The 15267-nt window shown below is 40.7% G+C and overlaps 1 protein-coding gene across 1 annotated transcript in view; it reads right to left on the reverse strand.

Moving 5' to 3' along the window:
• LOC107223567 (collagen alpha-5(IV) chain) overlaps positions 1-15267 on the reverse strand; it is a 30765-nt gene that overhangs the window by 6521 nt on the left and 8977 nt on the right. Inside the window, exons 3-17 of the mRNA XM_015663274.2 lie at positions 9700-9744; positions 9295-9516; positions 8315-8377; positions 8012-8248; positions 7659-7820; positions 7443-7569; positions 6927-7076; positions 5929-6105; positions 5661-5825; positions 4741-5090; positions 3261-3516; positions 1861-2054; positions 1233-1439; positions 1043-1148; positions 197-741 (exon numbers count right to left, since the gene is read on the reverse strand). Of these exons, the coding sequence (XP_015518760.2) occupies positions 197-741; positions 1043-1148; positions 1233-1439; positions 1861-2054; positions 3261-3516; positions 4741-5090; positions 5661-5825; positions 5929-6105; positions 6927-7076; positions 7443-7569; positions 7659-7820; positions 8012-8248; positions 8315-8377; positions 9295-9516; positions 9700-9744 (3006 nt within the window). The remainder of the gene's footprint in view (positions 1-196; positions 742-1042; positions 1149-1232; positions 1440-1860; positions 2055-3260; positions 3517-4740; positions 5091-5660; positions 5826-5928; positions 6106-6926; positions 7077-7442; positions 7570-7658; positions 7821-8011; positions 8249-8314; positions 8378-9294; positions 9517-9699; positions 9745-15267) is intronic.

Genomic DNA, 15267 nt, shown 5'->3' on the forward strand with positions numbered 1-15267 from the left:
ATCACGCTAACTTATCATAAAGTTGGCGTAGCCTTAGATTTTTTTAAAACAGTTTCAACAACGGCAAAAGATTAATCGTCACGACTAATTAGCGGCTAAATAACGGTAAATTACCCATTATTCAAATTCGTGTAGTTTCAATTGGTAGCGCTAACTGAAGTAACATTACGTATTTCGTCATTTTACTCTTACTTACCTTGATTCCGTCTATTCCGTCGAGTCCGTCGAAGCCGTCATCACCCGGCGATCCTTCGATACCGTTGAAACCGTCCAACGATTGGCCAGGCTCACCGGGCAGCCCTAGACGCCCATCTATACCTGGAAGCCCTGGAAAACCAACATCGCCAGGCGCAGCAGCATCTCCGACATCGCCCTGCGGGCCGCTGAAAGATGATTCCCCGGGTGGACCATCTTGCCCGGGTTCACCGAAATCTCCCAAGTCACCCTTTGGTCCAGGGGGGCCTTGTAGTCCATCGAATCCTGGTGGACCAGTAATTCCACGTTCCCCTTTCAGTCCGTTCACTCCGACTATTCCCGGTCGGCCATCCAAACCCGGCATTCCAGGTATACCGTTCGGTCCATCATCTCCAATTTCTCCGGGTAGACCAGGTTGTCCCCTAGGACCACTCATACCCGTGTAACCCTTTGGACCGTAGTCGCCTATCTCTCCTCGGAATCCGGTAAATCCAATCTCTCCTTTCAGACCTTTCATACCGTCGAATCCAGGCTGACCAGCCTCTCCTTTTTGAAAATAGTTCAGAATTGTATATATTAGTCACCTGACTACTGTGATATCTAGTATTGTACATGGGGCAGAATAAAGTGTACCAGCCGAAAAAAAAGTTATCCGATCGGGCTGAGAATTGGGCTAACTGTTGTTCTATTGGGTGGCACTGCTCGCATCAAATATTAATTCATTTCGACAAATATAGACTGAGATGGAGGGGGTACAATTTTTTGATCGGATAATTTTTACTTTGGGCCTGGTACACTTGAATAATTCTGCCCCATATGTATGTCGAATAAGTTTAAGATTCATCACCTCTGGCTCCTTTATTGCCGTAAATCCCGCGATTGCCAGGGCGGCCAGGAGCGCCAGGTTCACCGCGATATCCTTGAATACTGGATCCGGTTTGACCTTTGGGTCCCTGATTGGAACGAATGGTTGAATTTATTTGTCATTTTATAAAGGTTTTTGGAAGTTCTGGATGGTATTATGTCATTTTATTTACCTGAAGACCAGGGAGACCCTCTAATCCGGGAGCACCTTTCGGACCCTTGAAACCTTTGATACCTGGCTCACCACTTCTTCCGGGAAGACCATCGAAACCAGCATCGCCATAGTCTCCTTTTTGTCCGGTTGGTCCTATTTCTCCTACTTCGCCGTAGTAAGTGGTTAAACCAGGTGCACCATGGTCTCCTTTTTGCGCGAGGGGACCCTGTTAGGTTTCATACGTATAAAGCCGGGTTATTGATGTAAAATATCAGCATTTGTCCAGTCAAGTGAAAAAAAAACAACTGAATTATACCTTTTTTACAGAGAGTTTAATGAGCTTTAATTTTTGTAATAATCTTTATCGCGATCGGTTCAACGGTTATCGAAATATGATGAAAAAATTGGATTGGAGCACCTTATTTTTAAGATGGTGGTTGGGCCGTGGAAGTCAGGATTTTTGCTTTCTTGCGAGCTTTCTTCAAAAGTATACCGAAATGAAGGTCTCCACAAATTTATAGCTTTATACCGATTAATTTTTCTATTTTTGTTAATTTGACTGGACTACAAATGAATGTATACGGATTAAAGATGAAGGTTCGTCGATGTGTATACGGATTGAGAAATTCAAACGCGTATTTACATACAGGTAGACCTGGCAATCCTTCACGTCCTGGTTGTCCAGAGATGCCTTGGGGACCCGGATCACCAGGTATTCCAGTATATCCTTTGAATCCAGGGGGACCTGGCTTTGTGATACCAGCTGGGCCTCTATTCCCCCGAGGTCCAATTGGCCCTTCATCACCAGGTAACCCGCGCAAGCCGGTCAATCCGTCTTGACCTGTAATTGGATTTCATGGAGGAGTTAATTGATTATACATATTTAGGCATTCAAGAAGTGTAAAGTGAAGTGTTATTTATCTTTTAACCCTTTGTGGCACAGCGTCATATATATGTGACACCTTTTTTGAATGGGTTATTTAAGATTTACATTTAATTTTTGAGATATCGTGATAATTTTTTTTGCATAATTCGACTTTTAAGATGTCGATGTTGATGTTTTCGCAGGGGTTGTGATGAATTCACGAATATAGTGAGCGCTATAAATGAACAAGGTGTTTTTATGCAATAAATGTAATTTTGGGAAGGTTATGGTGTCTAGAAAAGCGGAACTCAGTAATCTTGTGTTTTCGGGTTCGCTGAAAACGAATCTGATGGCAGAATTTCAAAATTCAATATGCAGAATGCATATTCTGTATTCTTCACAAAATTTTTATATGAATCTCGCTCTTTGCGTTACCCGGAACGAAGATGGAACTAGAATTTCGCTACGTTTTCGTCGTCAGTCCGGACAACAGCGGCAAACAGCGAGATACATTCAAGCATTTTGTGCAAAACGCATTGAATCCATTCCTCATATCACATTTTTGTAATTCTGACGTCGGATTCGTTTTTATCCATGGTATCCTTTTTCGTAGCTGTTGCAACATTTCAAGTTTAGTATATACATACGTATAGAAGTTACCAAATAATTCTGTTATGTATTACTACAATTGAGTCATAAGTGTAAAGTAGATCTGAGTAATGTATTGTACTAAGTTGAAGTTTCAAGTGTCTTGTATCGCGTGATATTGTTGTGTAAGGTGTAAATATGTGTTCCATTCCACTACATTATTTCCGGAGGATGCTAGGTATATGTCACCACAAGGTCACATTAAAGATATAGTTACGAATAAAAATATTAACCGTTCTTATTACGTCAGCGTTATGCCAAATTGACTTCAGGAGGATCATGTTGACATCAAATCCATATTCTTTCTATGTGTGAAATAATGAGTCATATCTTATGTAAAGCATGGTATTGAATGACACCATGTTGCCATCAAATTTATATGAACGTGTTCACTGGGTATTGGATCCGCCATTTTGAATTTTGAAATTCTGACGTTGGATTCGTTTTCAGCGACCCCGGAAATCCCTTGCGTACCCAGTTTCATGGAATTTGACTGCAAAGAAAAATGTATGCTTCAAAGGATTAACTACGTACCTGCATCGCCAGGCATTCCCTTCGGACCGCGATCTCCTCTGAGTCTATCTGTGATTTGGCGAGGGTCCGACAATCCCGGCGGTCCTCGAAGTCCCATGTTTCCTTGATCTCCTGGCATACCGGGCTCTCCGGGACGTCCCGGATCACCCACGAGATATTCTTTCGGAATTAGCACATCGTCACCTTTGGCACCCGGTAAACCATCCCAACCGTTCACACCGTTCCGCCCCGGTCTTCCTGCATCACCGTAGTCACCCTGATTCGAATAAAGTAAAATAGTTAAGTACTGAAATCGTATATTTAATTTTTCATTACAGCTAGAAAGTATGACTGTACTTTAAACACGTATCTGTAAGGTGCTCTAGTATTTAAAAAAATGTTGGCCAACAAGTAAATCTTTAAAACTAATTTCTAAACTATTTTCATTGTTAATTTTCAACAACTAATCCCTAATAATAAAAAGTGTAAGCCTGTGCATGAGATATCAGCTGAATATTACGGAGAAAAAATTAAATGATTTCAGGTTTGAATGGTCTGTGCAGTAGATGTACAAAATATATTAGCTTGCTAATCCCCCTCGAATTACAATTGCTGAAACAAGTCAAAAGTCTGAAGCTATGGAGAGTGCTCAAATTTCACCATCTCCAATAAAAAATAAACCTGGCAGAAAACCAGGAGCATTCACATTCACCAGAGATGAAGCTGGCTCAGATTACGACATCAGAGAATATGTAACGAGGAAAAGAGACCGTGGAAAAGACGGCGACATTTCGAGGGCTGATTTTGAAGACGCTTTCCACCTTCTTAAAAATCAGACCTTGAAACTCTAGACTCTGATCGATGGAGACATATAAACTGTTTTTTCTAGACAAATACAAAGCCCAATTGCACCAACGTGATTTAAGAATTGCCTGTAATACCCATTATCCACAGTTCCAAATCCAAAGACCTACTGATGGAATCGAGGTCTCGTTCCTGAGCCGAAGAGTCAATTTTCAAGCTCTGAAAGTCTTTATACAAGTCAGACTCGCTAGCAAATATTATCGTCATCCATGATTCAACCAGCTGTGCTCCAAATTTAACTATGCATATCCATGCCCAGACTTAGGGTGGGTCAAAAAAATCAAGTATTTTTTTTTTTTTGGAACCGACACACGAAAACTAGTTCCTAGGTACCTCTAGAAAGTACTCACCAAGTATGAGCTCTTAATATTAACGGGAAGATTATGCTCATCATAGTTTTCCATTTTGAATTTGGTATCGTATAAAAATGGTCATATCTTATCAACAATAGATCGTTTAACCAAACGCAAAGTCGATATTTATAGAAAATTGAACGCTCTACAAAAATGGTCTTTCATCTAAATGTGTAATACTACCTATGGTAGAGTTTATTTTTACAATGATTTAAAATGATCTTTACTATGATTTTAATGATCCATAATAGATACTACTATACTACTATTTTATTTTTATTTACCTTATCTCCTTTAAATCCGGTCGGCCCATAGTCACCTGGGATACCGGGATAGCCCCGTGGCCCTGGAGGACCTTCCTCACCACGGAAACCTTTGAATCCTGGTTCGCCAGGCGGGCTTCTCATTAAAGATTCGACCGGCCAAATTATTTTTCCCTTTTCCCCCTTTGGTCCTTGGATACCTGCGAGCCCAGAACGACCAGGCATACCCCGGAGTCCCTTTGGTCCCATCGGACCAGGACGACCAGCAGGTCCGTCGTATCCTCGAGGTCCAGGTAAACCGGGAGGTCCTGGTGGGCCTTGGAAAGCATCCGTGCCCGACTCTCCTCGTTCACCTTTTGCGCCAGGGATACCTGTCATATCAAAATACGTTAAGGGAGTTTCTTAGTTTCGAAAATAATTTTTTTTGTTTGCGTGAACGTTTGTCCGTTCAACACATGCAACTGAAGCCACTGCTGAAAATCCAGATAATGTGACTTACCAATTAAAAAAAGTTCATATCTCTACTAAATTTCGTTTCTTTGAAAATCGATTCCACAGGAGGATAGAGGGATTCATCTATTTAGCCTTTAAAGTGATCTTTGGTTTTTCTTTTTCAGATACTTCGTTTGGCTGAAAACATGGTTACCGTTTTCAACGGTGTTTTATGCACACCATAACTTCGGTAGCCGTAGCAGCTACAATTTTCATGTTACGATATAACTTTTTTTTTTAAATCGAAGCTGACATTGCCTATTTCTAAACCCGATCTGCCCAATTTTTTTCCCTTGCTTACTCCGCAAACCATACAATTTTTGAAAATCGTGAACGTTATACAACACTCTTGGGTGAGGAACCCCCTCAATGATTGGACCATTGATGCTAAATTTTTGTGATTTGTACGTACAAGTTAATACAAATAGTCAGAAATTAATAGTTTTTACCTGGTTTGCAGATGCCACAATCATCTCCTCGCAATCCTTTCTGTCCCGTTAATCCTGTGGGGCCTGGTCGACCGTCCACTCCTGGGGGACCAGGTGGTCCTGGTGGTCCAACTTCTCCCTGAGGTCCTTTTATAGGCACACCTCTTCCAGGGGATCCCTTCGGTCCTGGGTTGATAGAAAAATATTAGCGCGAGTAGCTGTGGTTATTGTAAAGCAATTACGATGAGTATATACGTTTGTAAAGGTGCTGACTGTATTTTTGAATTACCTTGAGCACCATCTTCACCGCGATCACCAGCGAATCCCCAATATCCATCTATGCCACGTGATCCAGGCTCACCGGGCGGGCCGACGATCGTCTCACCTTGAAAGCCTTTTGCTCCCATTATTCCTTGAGGTCCAGGAAAACCGGTCGGTCCGATATTTCCCCTTACTCCCGGAGCTCCTAAAAACAGTCAATATCGTTTTGCATTTAACCGGTTGGCTGGTAATGATGCATTTATGCATATTTTTTAATAACTAATTTCTCGATCGATTTGGACGAAAATTCGTACACTACCGTATTGGGGGCCCCTAAATCCGAATTCGAAAGTAGAATTGGAAAACTCGATATGAGGGATTCAAAATGGTGGCTTCAAATACCGGTAATTACGACCAGGCCTCAGCACCTTCGTACCAAAAAATCAAGAAGTGGAATAAGTCTTTTGAAAATTCTTACTCGGCGGTTTTTGGGGTTACTAATGATGAATCCGTTATCAGAATAGAAGAATTGCAAAATGGAGGATCCAAAATGGTGACGGCTATACTTGAAACCCCTCCAGGTATACCAAAAGTCGAACTTGAATATAGCAAGAAAAAATTCATAATAAAACTAAATATTTAATTCGGCTCACCCCTATTTTCGCCCTCAGGGGGTGGCAGATTCAGGGAATAACTTTTGCATTGGAATTGAAAACCCCAAAAACCCCTACAGGTACACCAAATTTCGAATTTGAATATAACAAGATTCACAATAAAATTGAAAATTGACCCTGTGTCATCCCTATTTTAACTCTCAGGAGCAGGCAAATTCAAAAAATAAGTTCTGAAATGAAATCAGGGACCCAAAAAAGTCCCGGATACTAATTTTGGTCTAATTTGGTCGGTTGTCTGTGACTGTCACCAATCTTGGCACGAAAACTGAAAGAAATTCGTACCAGTCAACCGGTTAATGAACATACTTACGGATGTGACGTAAAAAATGAGAGAAACTGATTCATTGCTTACCGTCATCACCAGGGTCTCCTCTGACAGATTTACCCTTTGGTCCAGGCAGACCAGGCGGACCTGGAGGTCCTGGTGGACCTGGCAACCCGATGTATCCGACATTTCCGGGCAACCCGAATAATCCTGGATCTCCCTTCCGACCAGGCGGACCTGGAAGAAGTCGTATTTCAAGGTAGGGCGAGGCTAGTTGAGCATAGGGGCAAGTTTTTGAAATTGAAATATCCCGGTAACTGAGCATCACACGACACACTTTAAACGAAGAAAAGAGGATGACGTGAACGGGAACACGTTACGCGGTCGTCGATAGTCATGCGTAAGAAATAAAAAAGAAGTTCATCGTTATTTTTCTCTTGGACTCGCACGAAGACAACTATTTACGATCACGTAAGTGTTAAAAGTTTGCTTATATTATTGAGCTTATTACCCTACTAGCTCATCGAGTATATTCACGCAAGACCATCAAAGGCATCATGCCAAGGACAGTGTCCATGAATATTTCTTACAAATTAAACTGACCGGTTTCTCCTGGTTTTCCAACGCTTCCCTGAATTATTTCGTCCAGATCTGGGATGTAAAGTCCACGGGGTCCTTCGGGACCCTGTTTTCCTGGAGGACCAGCGTTACCAAGTTCACCTTGTTCACCCTGCGCAGAAGCAATACAGAGGTATTCAATTCATTGTCAGCAAAATACAAGTGTAGATATTTTCCTCTGTTTCATTTGGTAAGACATACTTTGGAGCCATCAGTTCCAGGACTACCCTCGAATCCAGGTGCGCCCTTTGAACCTTTCTCCCCAGGCTGTCCTAGCGTGCCCACGATCCCCTGCTTTCCTCTCGAGCCTTGAAAACCTCGATGACCTTTCAATCCTTTTAGACCTATGATTCCAGGTCGACCCTGAAATATTTATTTCTCGCGTATCACCGACTGTTGCGGACGCTTTTTTGTGCCGATAAAAAATGATAGTTTAACAACCCGTTATTTCATACGCAATGCAGTGAGTCCAGAGCAGCTACAGAATATGGAAGCTTCTTCACTGTCTTTTGGATACATGTACTGTTCAGTTCATCTCAGGGGTAAAGACTTACAACGTGTCCTTTCCAACCAAGCACTCCCTTCGGTCCACGATCTCCACGATCCCCTTTAGCACCGGTCGCTCCGGTAGCACCTGGCTGTAATACGTCGGTCACAGGTCTGATCAGTTGATTATCTGGTTCACCTTGGTCACCGGTGTCACCTGTTTCTCCCTGGGTACCCTTAACCCCCCAACGGTCTTCTCCACGATCACCCTGAAGTCCCGGAAGTCCAGGCTCTCCCATGTATCCCTGATTTTAAAAAATGTATAATAAAGTCCCAACGCTTACAACAACAATAACCGTATATATACTTACAGTGTCTCCGGTCTCTCCTGGGGCTCCTAAACTTCCAGGAAGACCTTGAAATCCTGTATGTCCCTGAACAGGAAGGAGTGTGTTTGTTATCGGGTGAAGAGTTTTGAAAAACAATTAGCTAATCCATGCATTCATTGTATAATGCAATTTTTGTTGGGTGCTCTTCAGCAAGGGCGGGCGGGGTAAAACGGTGACGGGGGCAAGACGGGACAGGTGTCATAACATCAATTAACGAGAGTATAAACGACGTTTAGTGTCTTTCACCGGCCGCCAGCCACCCGAGTTGCATTATAGATGAAGGACGCTTTTTCGCCGCTAGGCAAAAAAACGAAAATTCGTCGCTTCTGCTCTAATTTTCCATCTAAATAGTTGCGTGACATTGGTATAATATTGTAACATGATAATTTGAATACAGGTGTTAATGTCAGCTGAAATTAGTGCACCAGCAAGTGAGAGCATAATTTTTAATCACAGCTCATATTCCTGTCACAATTTTTGTTTATTTTATTTTTGCATGAGCTACTGGGGCAAGATGAGTCGATACTGGTTAAAACTAGAACTACCGAAGTTAAGCCGATGCTATTTCTACCAAATCCAGTCAAAATGACTGGTCTTCAAAAAATCGTAACGATAGAAAATGTTTATATCAATATGATATAGTTGTAGCGTTGAACGGTATCCCATCTTACCTCATCCCATATTCGTAGACCAATACAAAGATACCGCGCATTTGTGCCCATTTGTCTGTATGTCACTGTACTAAAATTAAATACCTCTTGTTTCAGGATCCAACGGATGTATGTGAAGTGTGCAAAATTTTTATAATATTTTCAATGAAAATTGATTTAAACGTGAATGCCGTAAATGATCATATATCTAATTGACATGATACTTAAATTGTAAAAATAATGTGTTTTACTTATGCACAAAGCTTAATGTCCCCATCATGCCCCGCCATCCCTTATTTCGCACAAGATTACCTGACTTCCGTCGTATCCAGGAGTTCCTCGTTCCCCCTTTACTCCAACTGAATTAATTCCACCATCGCCAGGTTCTCCGGGAAATCCTTTGTCCCCGATAGGACCTGGCTCACCTAGTAAACCCTGTATACCCGACCTGCCGGGAGCTCCGGCTATTCCGTCAGTTCCATTGCATCCGTCGAGACCATCCGGACCCCTCACACCTGGAGCACCGGGCTTTCCCTGTTGAATTGGAATTAAAAAAGGTCTGTCATTTTGTTTGATGTACTTATACTTGTTCAGCAACGTACGAACAGTGTTTCATGATCTTGCACGATCTGCTTGTCAATCGGTATATTTACTTTGTAGCTGCTTAACTATCTGCGAGTGTTGATACGTTAGATGCAAATCTAAATGTATACTTACAGAGATTCCAGAGATACCAATAAATCCTGGTAGTCCATTGTCGCCCTGAACAGATGAGAATTTATAAATATCTTAATTGTATTCATTTTACCGCTTGTTTTTTAGAATCTCCGCAGTCCCCTCATCTAGTTTTATAGACAAGTAGAGCCGAAATAAGGAAGATAAGTCTTTCAAGTTAAGATTAACGCTAAGTACAGCATATTTTAATTTCGGAATGTACTTGTCGGATACACTGGTCGGTATTTACGCACATCCACGTGCGAATTTTACATGTATACATTGAGGAATGATTCTTCTCTGTAGTTCTTAGATATGTGTGTAATATTTTATGAAATCGAAAGTTTTTTACTTCAAGTCGTTAAAATAAATATACCAATGCCCTGAATATTTTTTAAGATTATCAATCGCGTGTCGCCAAAGCTCCGGAAGTCTCACGTTATGCATACGCTGCAGTGTCGTACACAATAACGGCAAATCTGGTCGATGTATGGGGAGGGCAATGTTAAAGATTAATTACACGAATAAAACAAGTTCAGTTTGACTGAGTGCCTTTCGGGAGGTCCAAAGAGCCGAAAGCACCTGGACCACTGAAACCGGTTGTGCCGAAGATGTTGAAGAGTTCGCAAATAATCGTAAAAAAAAATTCATTCCCGTGCCCAGACTCCGTCGTTTTACCCGCGCCTATCGTACGTATACATTATGCATATTTTTCACCCTAGTTTTTTTGTTCTTTGTGTTTTTCTACCTTCTCTCTCTTCTTTCATGCTTTGCTTTCTCGTTACAGCCCAGATGAAATACTTGTATAAGATTTAAATTTGATAAAAATTGCTCAACGATACTGAGAAAATTTTGACCTTCTTAATTATGGTATATAGACTTTCTTTGTATTTTCAATGTATGACGCAGAATCTCCAATATTTTGGGCCTTCGATAGGTGGAAAAATAACATGTGGCTCGCACGGTTGCCTCTTCGCAGTTTATCCGCGCAAAGGTTGAGAAGTTCGCAAGCGGTCAACGGTAGATGTGGAGGGCCTGCTACATCCGATGCTTAGCACGTGTCAGCGAGTTTTCTTACTTCCAGTTTGTCAAAGAGTCAGAAAGGAAACGCGGGTTGGAGGAAAGAGGAGGAGGGTTCTCCCGGTTAAACAATCCCTGCAAGATTTCTCTTCCCACAACTCGGCGAAGTAATGGAGCTGCAGAAATATATGCACAGGGTGTTTAGTTTACATCTATTTACTTGAATGTAAACGCATTTTGCTTCACAGGTATACAACGATGGGCTGCAAGCGAATTATCAAAATCTTATTATTTATCAGGCACACATCGACGCCTAAGATCGCATCGTAATTTCACGTATGATTTCTTTTCTCTTCAGTAATGATTTCACTTTGGTAAATTACTGTTTTAAAATTCTCTTTATTTGGAAGCTTGCACCGTGCGGAGTGCGATGTTTCAGGATCCTTGAAGGATTTGACATATGTTGTCTATACGTGAAATTAGCAGATCGACACGTAGGCGGGTTAAATTGGTCCCTATATGGAGAGAAAGTTTTTTACAAGAGACTCGTGTCGTTGCTGCATAATCCGAGACCGTTCTGACATATTCGTCGTTTTTTATTTATTGGTCAAACCGATCTGACGATACTCAACGTTGGTACCTTTTGTACTTCACGATGTCTCGCATAATCTCTACGGGTGCAAAAGCGAAAGAAATTATTTTCTGTGACTTTGTAAAATCATTTTTACGCAAGTTGATTAACCACGAAATTGGCGTGGAAATAATTTTTTCTTCGTTATCTTTATGCAATTTATTATTGTCGTAATTATCTGACCATAAGTTTTTTTTCTACAGTGTTTGTATTCAACTTTTGGTGAAAAATCATGAATCACCCGATATATTTGAATTCCACGAACACTGCGGTGACCGCATGGGCGAGCTTCGGAGATGTTCTCGCAAAAAATTAACTCAGTCTGGATAAATCTTCTCACGGGAATTTGCAGTCGCTAAATCTTCCGCGACGACAGCGAAAACCTTTCGTTTGCATCATTTTTCTTAACATATCGTAACCGGTAAATGGATAATAATTATTTTACAGTTACAACGACTGGATGCTCTATTTATGAGCGCCACCCTGCATCGCCAGACCTAAATACCCAACAATGTTGATACAACCTTGCTTAGTCTTCAGCGAAGAACTCTTGTCGTTAAGATATCTGCAGGTCTAAGTGTATCGTGATGCGGGATCCGTAACGTCAGCAAAGTTTTAAACTTGTGTTTGAATTTTTGCACAAGCTTCTTGGAGTTCTTGGGTTACAGAAACGGAGCCGTTGCACAAGGGAGGAATTCATCTCGAGACATCCTTGCAGTGGCGTAGTGTAAGGTTGAAAGTTTTTAACCAACATACGTGTGTATGTAGGAGAATAAATCTCAGGAGAAATGAGGTTCTCGAAAAAAGAAATAATATTCGTAAATATTGAACAATAAAGCTTCGTACGTGGGGATAAATTTATTGTATTGAGCAGCTTGGGGGAGCAAAAAAAAAAAGCTCCAGACGAAATAGACTGTCATAAATTTACTGATGCAGGTGTGCATTGTTGTAAGTATATTTATTACTCTTTGTTTGGACTCAGCTCGAGTGGTAAGAGCTCCGTTAATCAAACTAAAATCCAAGATGTAACTTGAGGAAAAAGGTGGCGCACTGTCGGACGGACATGAAAAAGTAGGGTAAACCTATTTTTGGAGCTCATTCGCTCATCTCGGTCCCTTCACGTACGCCATTTTTTACGTACATACCGTAGTCATATCTCGCTGGACAGCGTAGTGTAGTTTATAGTGATACACCACGAGATAGTAAGACATACATTTCACATCCTGTCTGCACAGTTGCATGCCGCGATCTAGTTGTCAATGGGAAGTCCGTTATCGAGGGAACTAGGGTCGTGTGGCCTGCATCCCACTTGCTACAACGACGCACCGATTCCGTTGAATAATTCTCGGGAAATACATCTCGTGTTCAGATATCGAACCCACCCACACCCCTGCAGATTGCATCGTGACGGAAAATGTCCAGCTCTCGTCACGATGATACAGCCGACAAATCAAGATGCGCAAATATCATTCAAACGGTTTCTCGCGCCTATTTTAAAGCGCACTTAACAAGTCTTTTCTATACTAGCATACAGGATAATTCTGACTGCAGTCATAGGTTTAACTGTTTTCCGAATAAAAGTAATACTTTTAAGCATATTGACAACAAAAGATCACTGATTTCAACTGAGAGCCTCTGAAATTTAATTTCGTTTTTACCACCAGTTACCAATTTTCAGGTTGCATGTATATTTAGAATAGTAAGTATCTAAAATTGTATGACTAGCGAACTTTTTTATTGGAACAAGTTAGGAAAATTTATTTTCTGAGGAGTTAGAGACTGTGACAATAAACGCCAACCGTGCAGCTTCGGAATACTGATTTCCGTGAGAACCGGGTTATTTTTTTGAAATATCTATAGCCATTACTCAATCCTCGCACACTCCTATATTTCTGAAACGCCGATGGGGCGTGTGTCAAAATGAGTTTCAGGAAGTTTCTACTTTCGCTCATATTAACCCTAACTTTTTTTATCCAGGCGGAAGAATTAAGCTTTACAACACCCCAACTGCATTACCAATACATACATGATCCCTCCACGACGCAATTAAAACTTTCAGAAACGTTTAATCACGGTTGTTCTTCGTCATCACATCCGCATGCGTATCTATCTTTCCGCCCGTATAATACACATGAACAATCTAAGTATACATGTAGAGAAACTACTTATCGAGGAAGTTCGTTTTGAACAAATGTTACAGCATTTAACATCGTGTAGGAAGAAAAGGGTTGAGAAACATTCGGAGGGAAAAGAATTCATGAAAGAACAAAATAGGTTTTGTTGGAGTCCATTCGCTTCAATCTAGTATCCCTTATTTGTTCCAAATACGATGACTTCAGTCATAGTTTGTCAAAATTATTTAGTGAATCGAATATCTTGATTCAACAAAAGCCGTTCGTGTCGGGCTCGAGTGAAGCATCGATTCGATTGAACCATCCGATCTGTTTCCGATATTGAGTCAGCTGAATATTTCATTTGAAGTTTATTTATTGTTCCTCCAAGTCGCATATTCGATGACACAAACAATTAGGTACTTGAAATAAAATAAGCACATGAATCTAGCCAATGAAAAATTTACATCAACTGAGTGCCACACTTCGTTGTTCTAACTCGAGCTTGTGTGGCGTAACTGATTGATTCAATTGCACTAATTTGTTCACGAGGTAAAAGAAACAACGCGTGCTTTGAAACAAGTACAGAATATATTGATCGTAATAATCAGTATACTAATACTATAAACGGCCACTAGGCGGTGAAATTTCTCCCTACCGAAATAGCTTTAGAGATAGTCAGAAAACCGGATAGTTGGCTCGAAATTCAGAAACGGATAACGTGAGACAAAATTGTCATCAGACCTAACACAAACGAAAAAAGCGTAATATCAAGAACCGAGAGATCGACATTGATGTTGACTACAAATAATCAAAAACTATTGACACGTTTAATTTTATACTTCTATCTATACAACGGTTAGTTTTCAAGTTTTACTCATTAAATATAATATCAGGCAGATCCTACAAAATTTGGAGTCAGCAAAATTATAAGTGACGTCATCTGGAGAATACATTTTGTACGTTTGAATAACAATTCAGTTTATATGCAAAAAAGATTTTTGTTAGAACAAATTTCATCACCTTTTTCAACCGTTGAACTCTTGACTTAACGAAACATGAATTAAAACAAGCTGAATTTATTTTTGTACAAAAATTTCATATTTTTAAATCAAAATGATTGAGGTACGTTCCATCAATTTTTTAATCATTTCAAACACACATGTTTTCGCAACAAATTTCACATTATTGCAAGGAACTCGCGCCGTGTCATCTTGAATAAAGTGATAGTCAAGTCTGATCATTCAAAGGCTTGCTTTCATTATACAATAAGTCGTCGCGGGTATTTCGTCCCACAAAAGTATTTTGTTGAGTTAAATAAGCATTGTGTTCGGTACATTAGACTATAGCATTTAGTTGAATCAGGTACGAATATCACTCGACTCAAATAATCCTTTCCCTCCGTACAGGAAGCAAACAGCTGATGTACATTTACCAGAGTCTCACCGTGGGTTCTGGGTTTGATTGAAAAAGATTGAGCAGAGACTCTACGGAATCGTCGTATACGAACTTGTTCTCAAACACGAGGATTCCAACGCCAGGAATGACAATTGCATAATTTATTGCGATTGGTCATACACGTCGCGTGCGCGAAACTGTTATTGCGGAGTATTCGTATCGCTGTTCTCGTAGAAAATGAGCTGCCGCAATCAAACAGAGCAAACTGTTCTTAATTAATCAGGCAAAGATCAATGTCAAACGTGTAGTGCTAGGCGAGCGCACCAGAGAGGCGATTATACCGCTATAAGCAGGCGGCAGTGAAGATGTACATAATGTAGAATAGAATTACTTGCAACGAACGCCTACTGT

Source organism: Neodiprion lecontei, chromosome 2 (assembly GCF_021901455.1).
Source record: "Neodiprion lecontei isolate iyNeoLeco1 chromosome 2, iyNeoLeco1.1, whole genome shotgun sequence".
Classification (NCBI taxonomy): domain Eukaryota; kingdom Metazoa; phylum Arthropoda; class Insecta; order Hymenoptera; family Diprionidae; genus Neodiprion; species Neodiprion lecontei.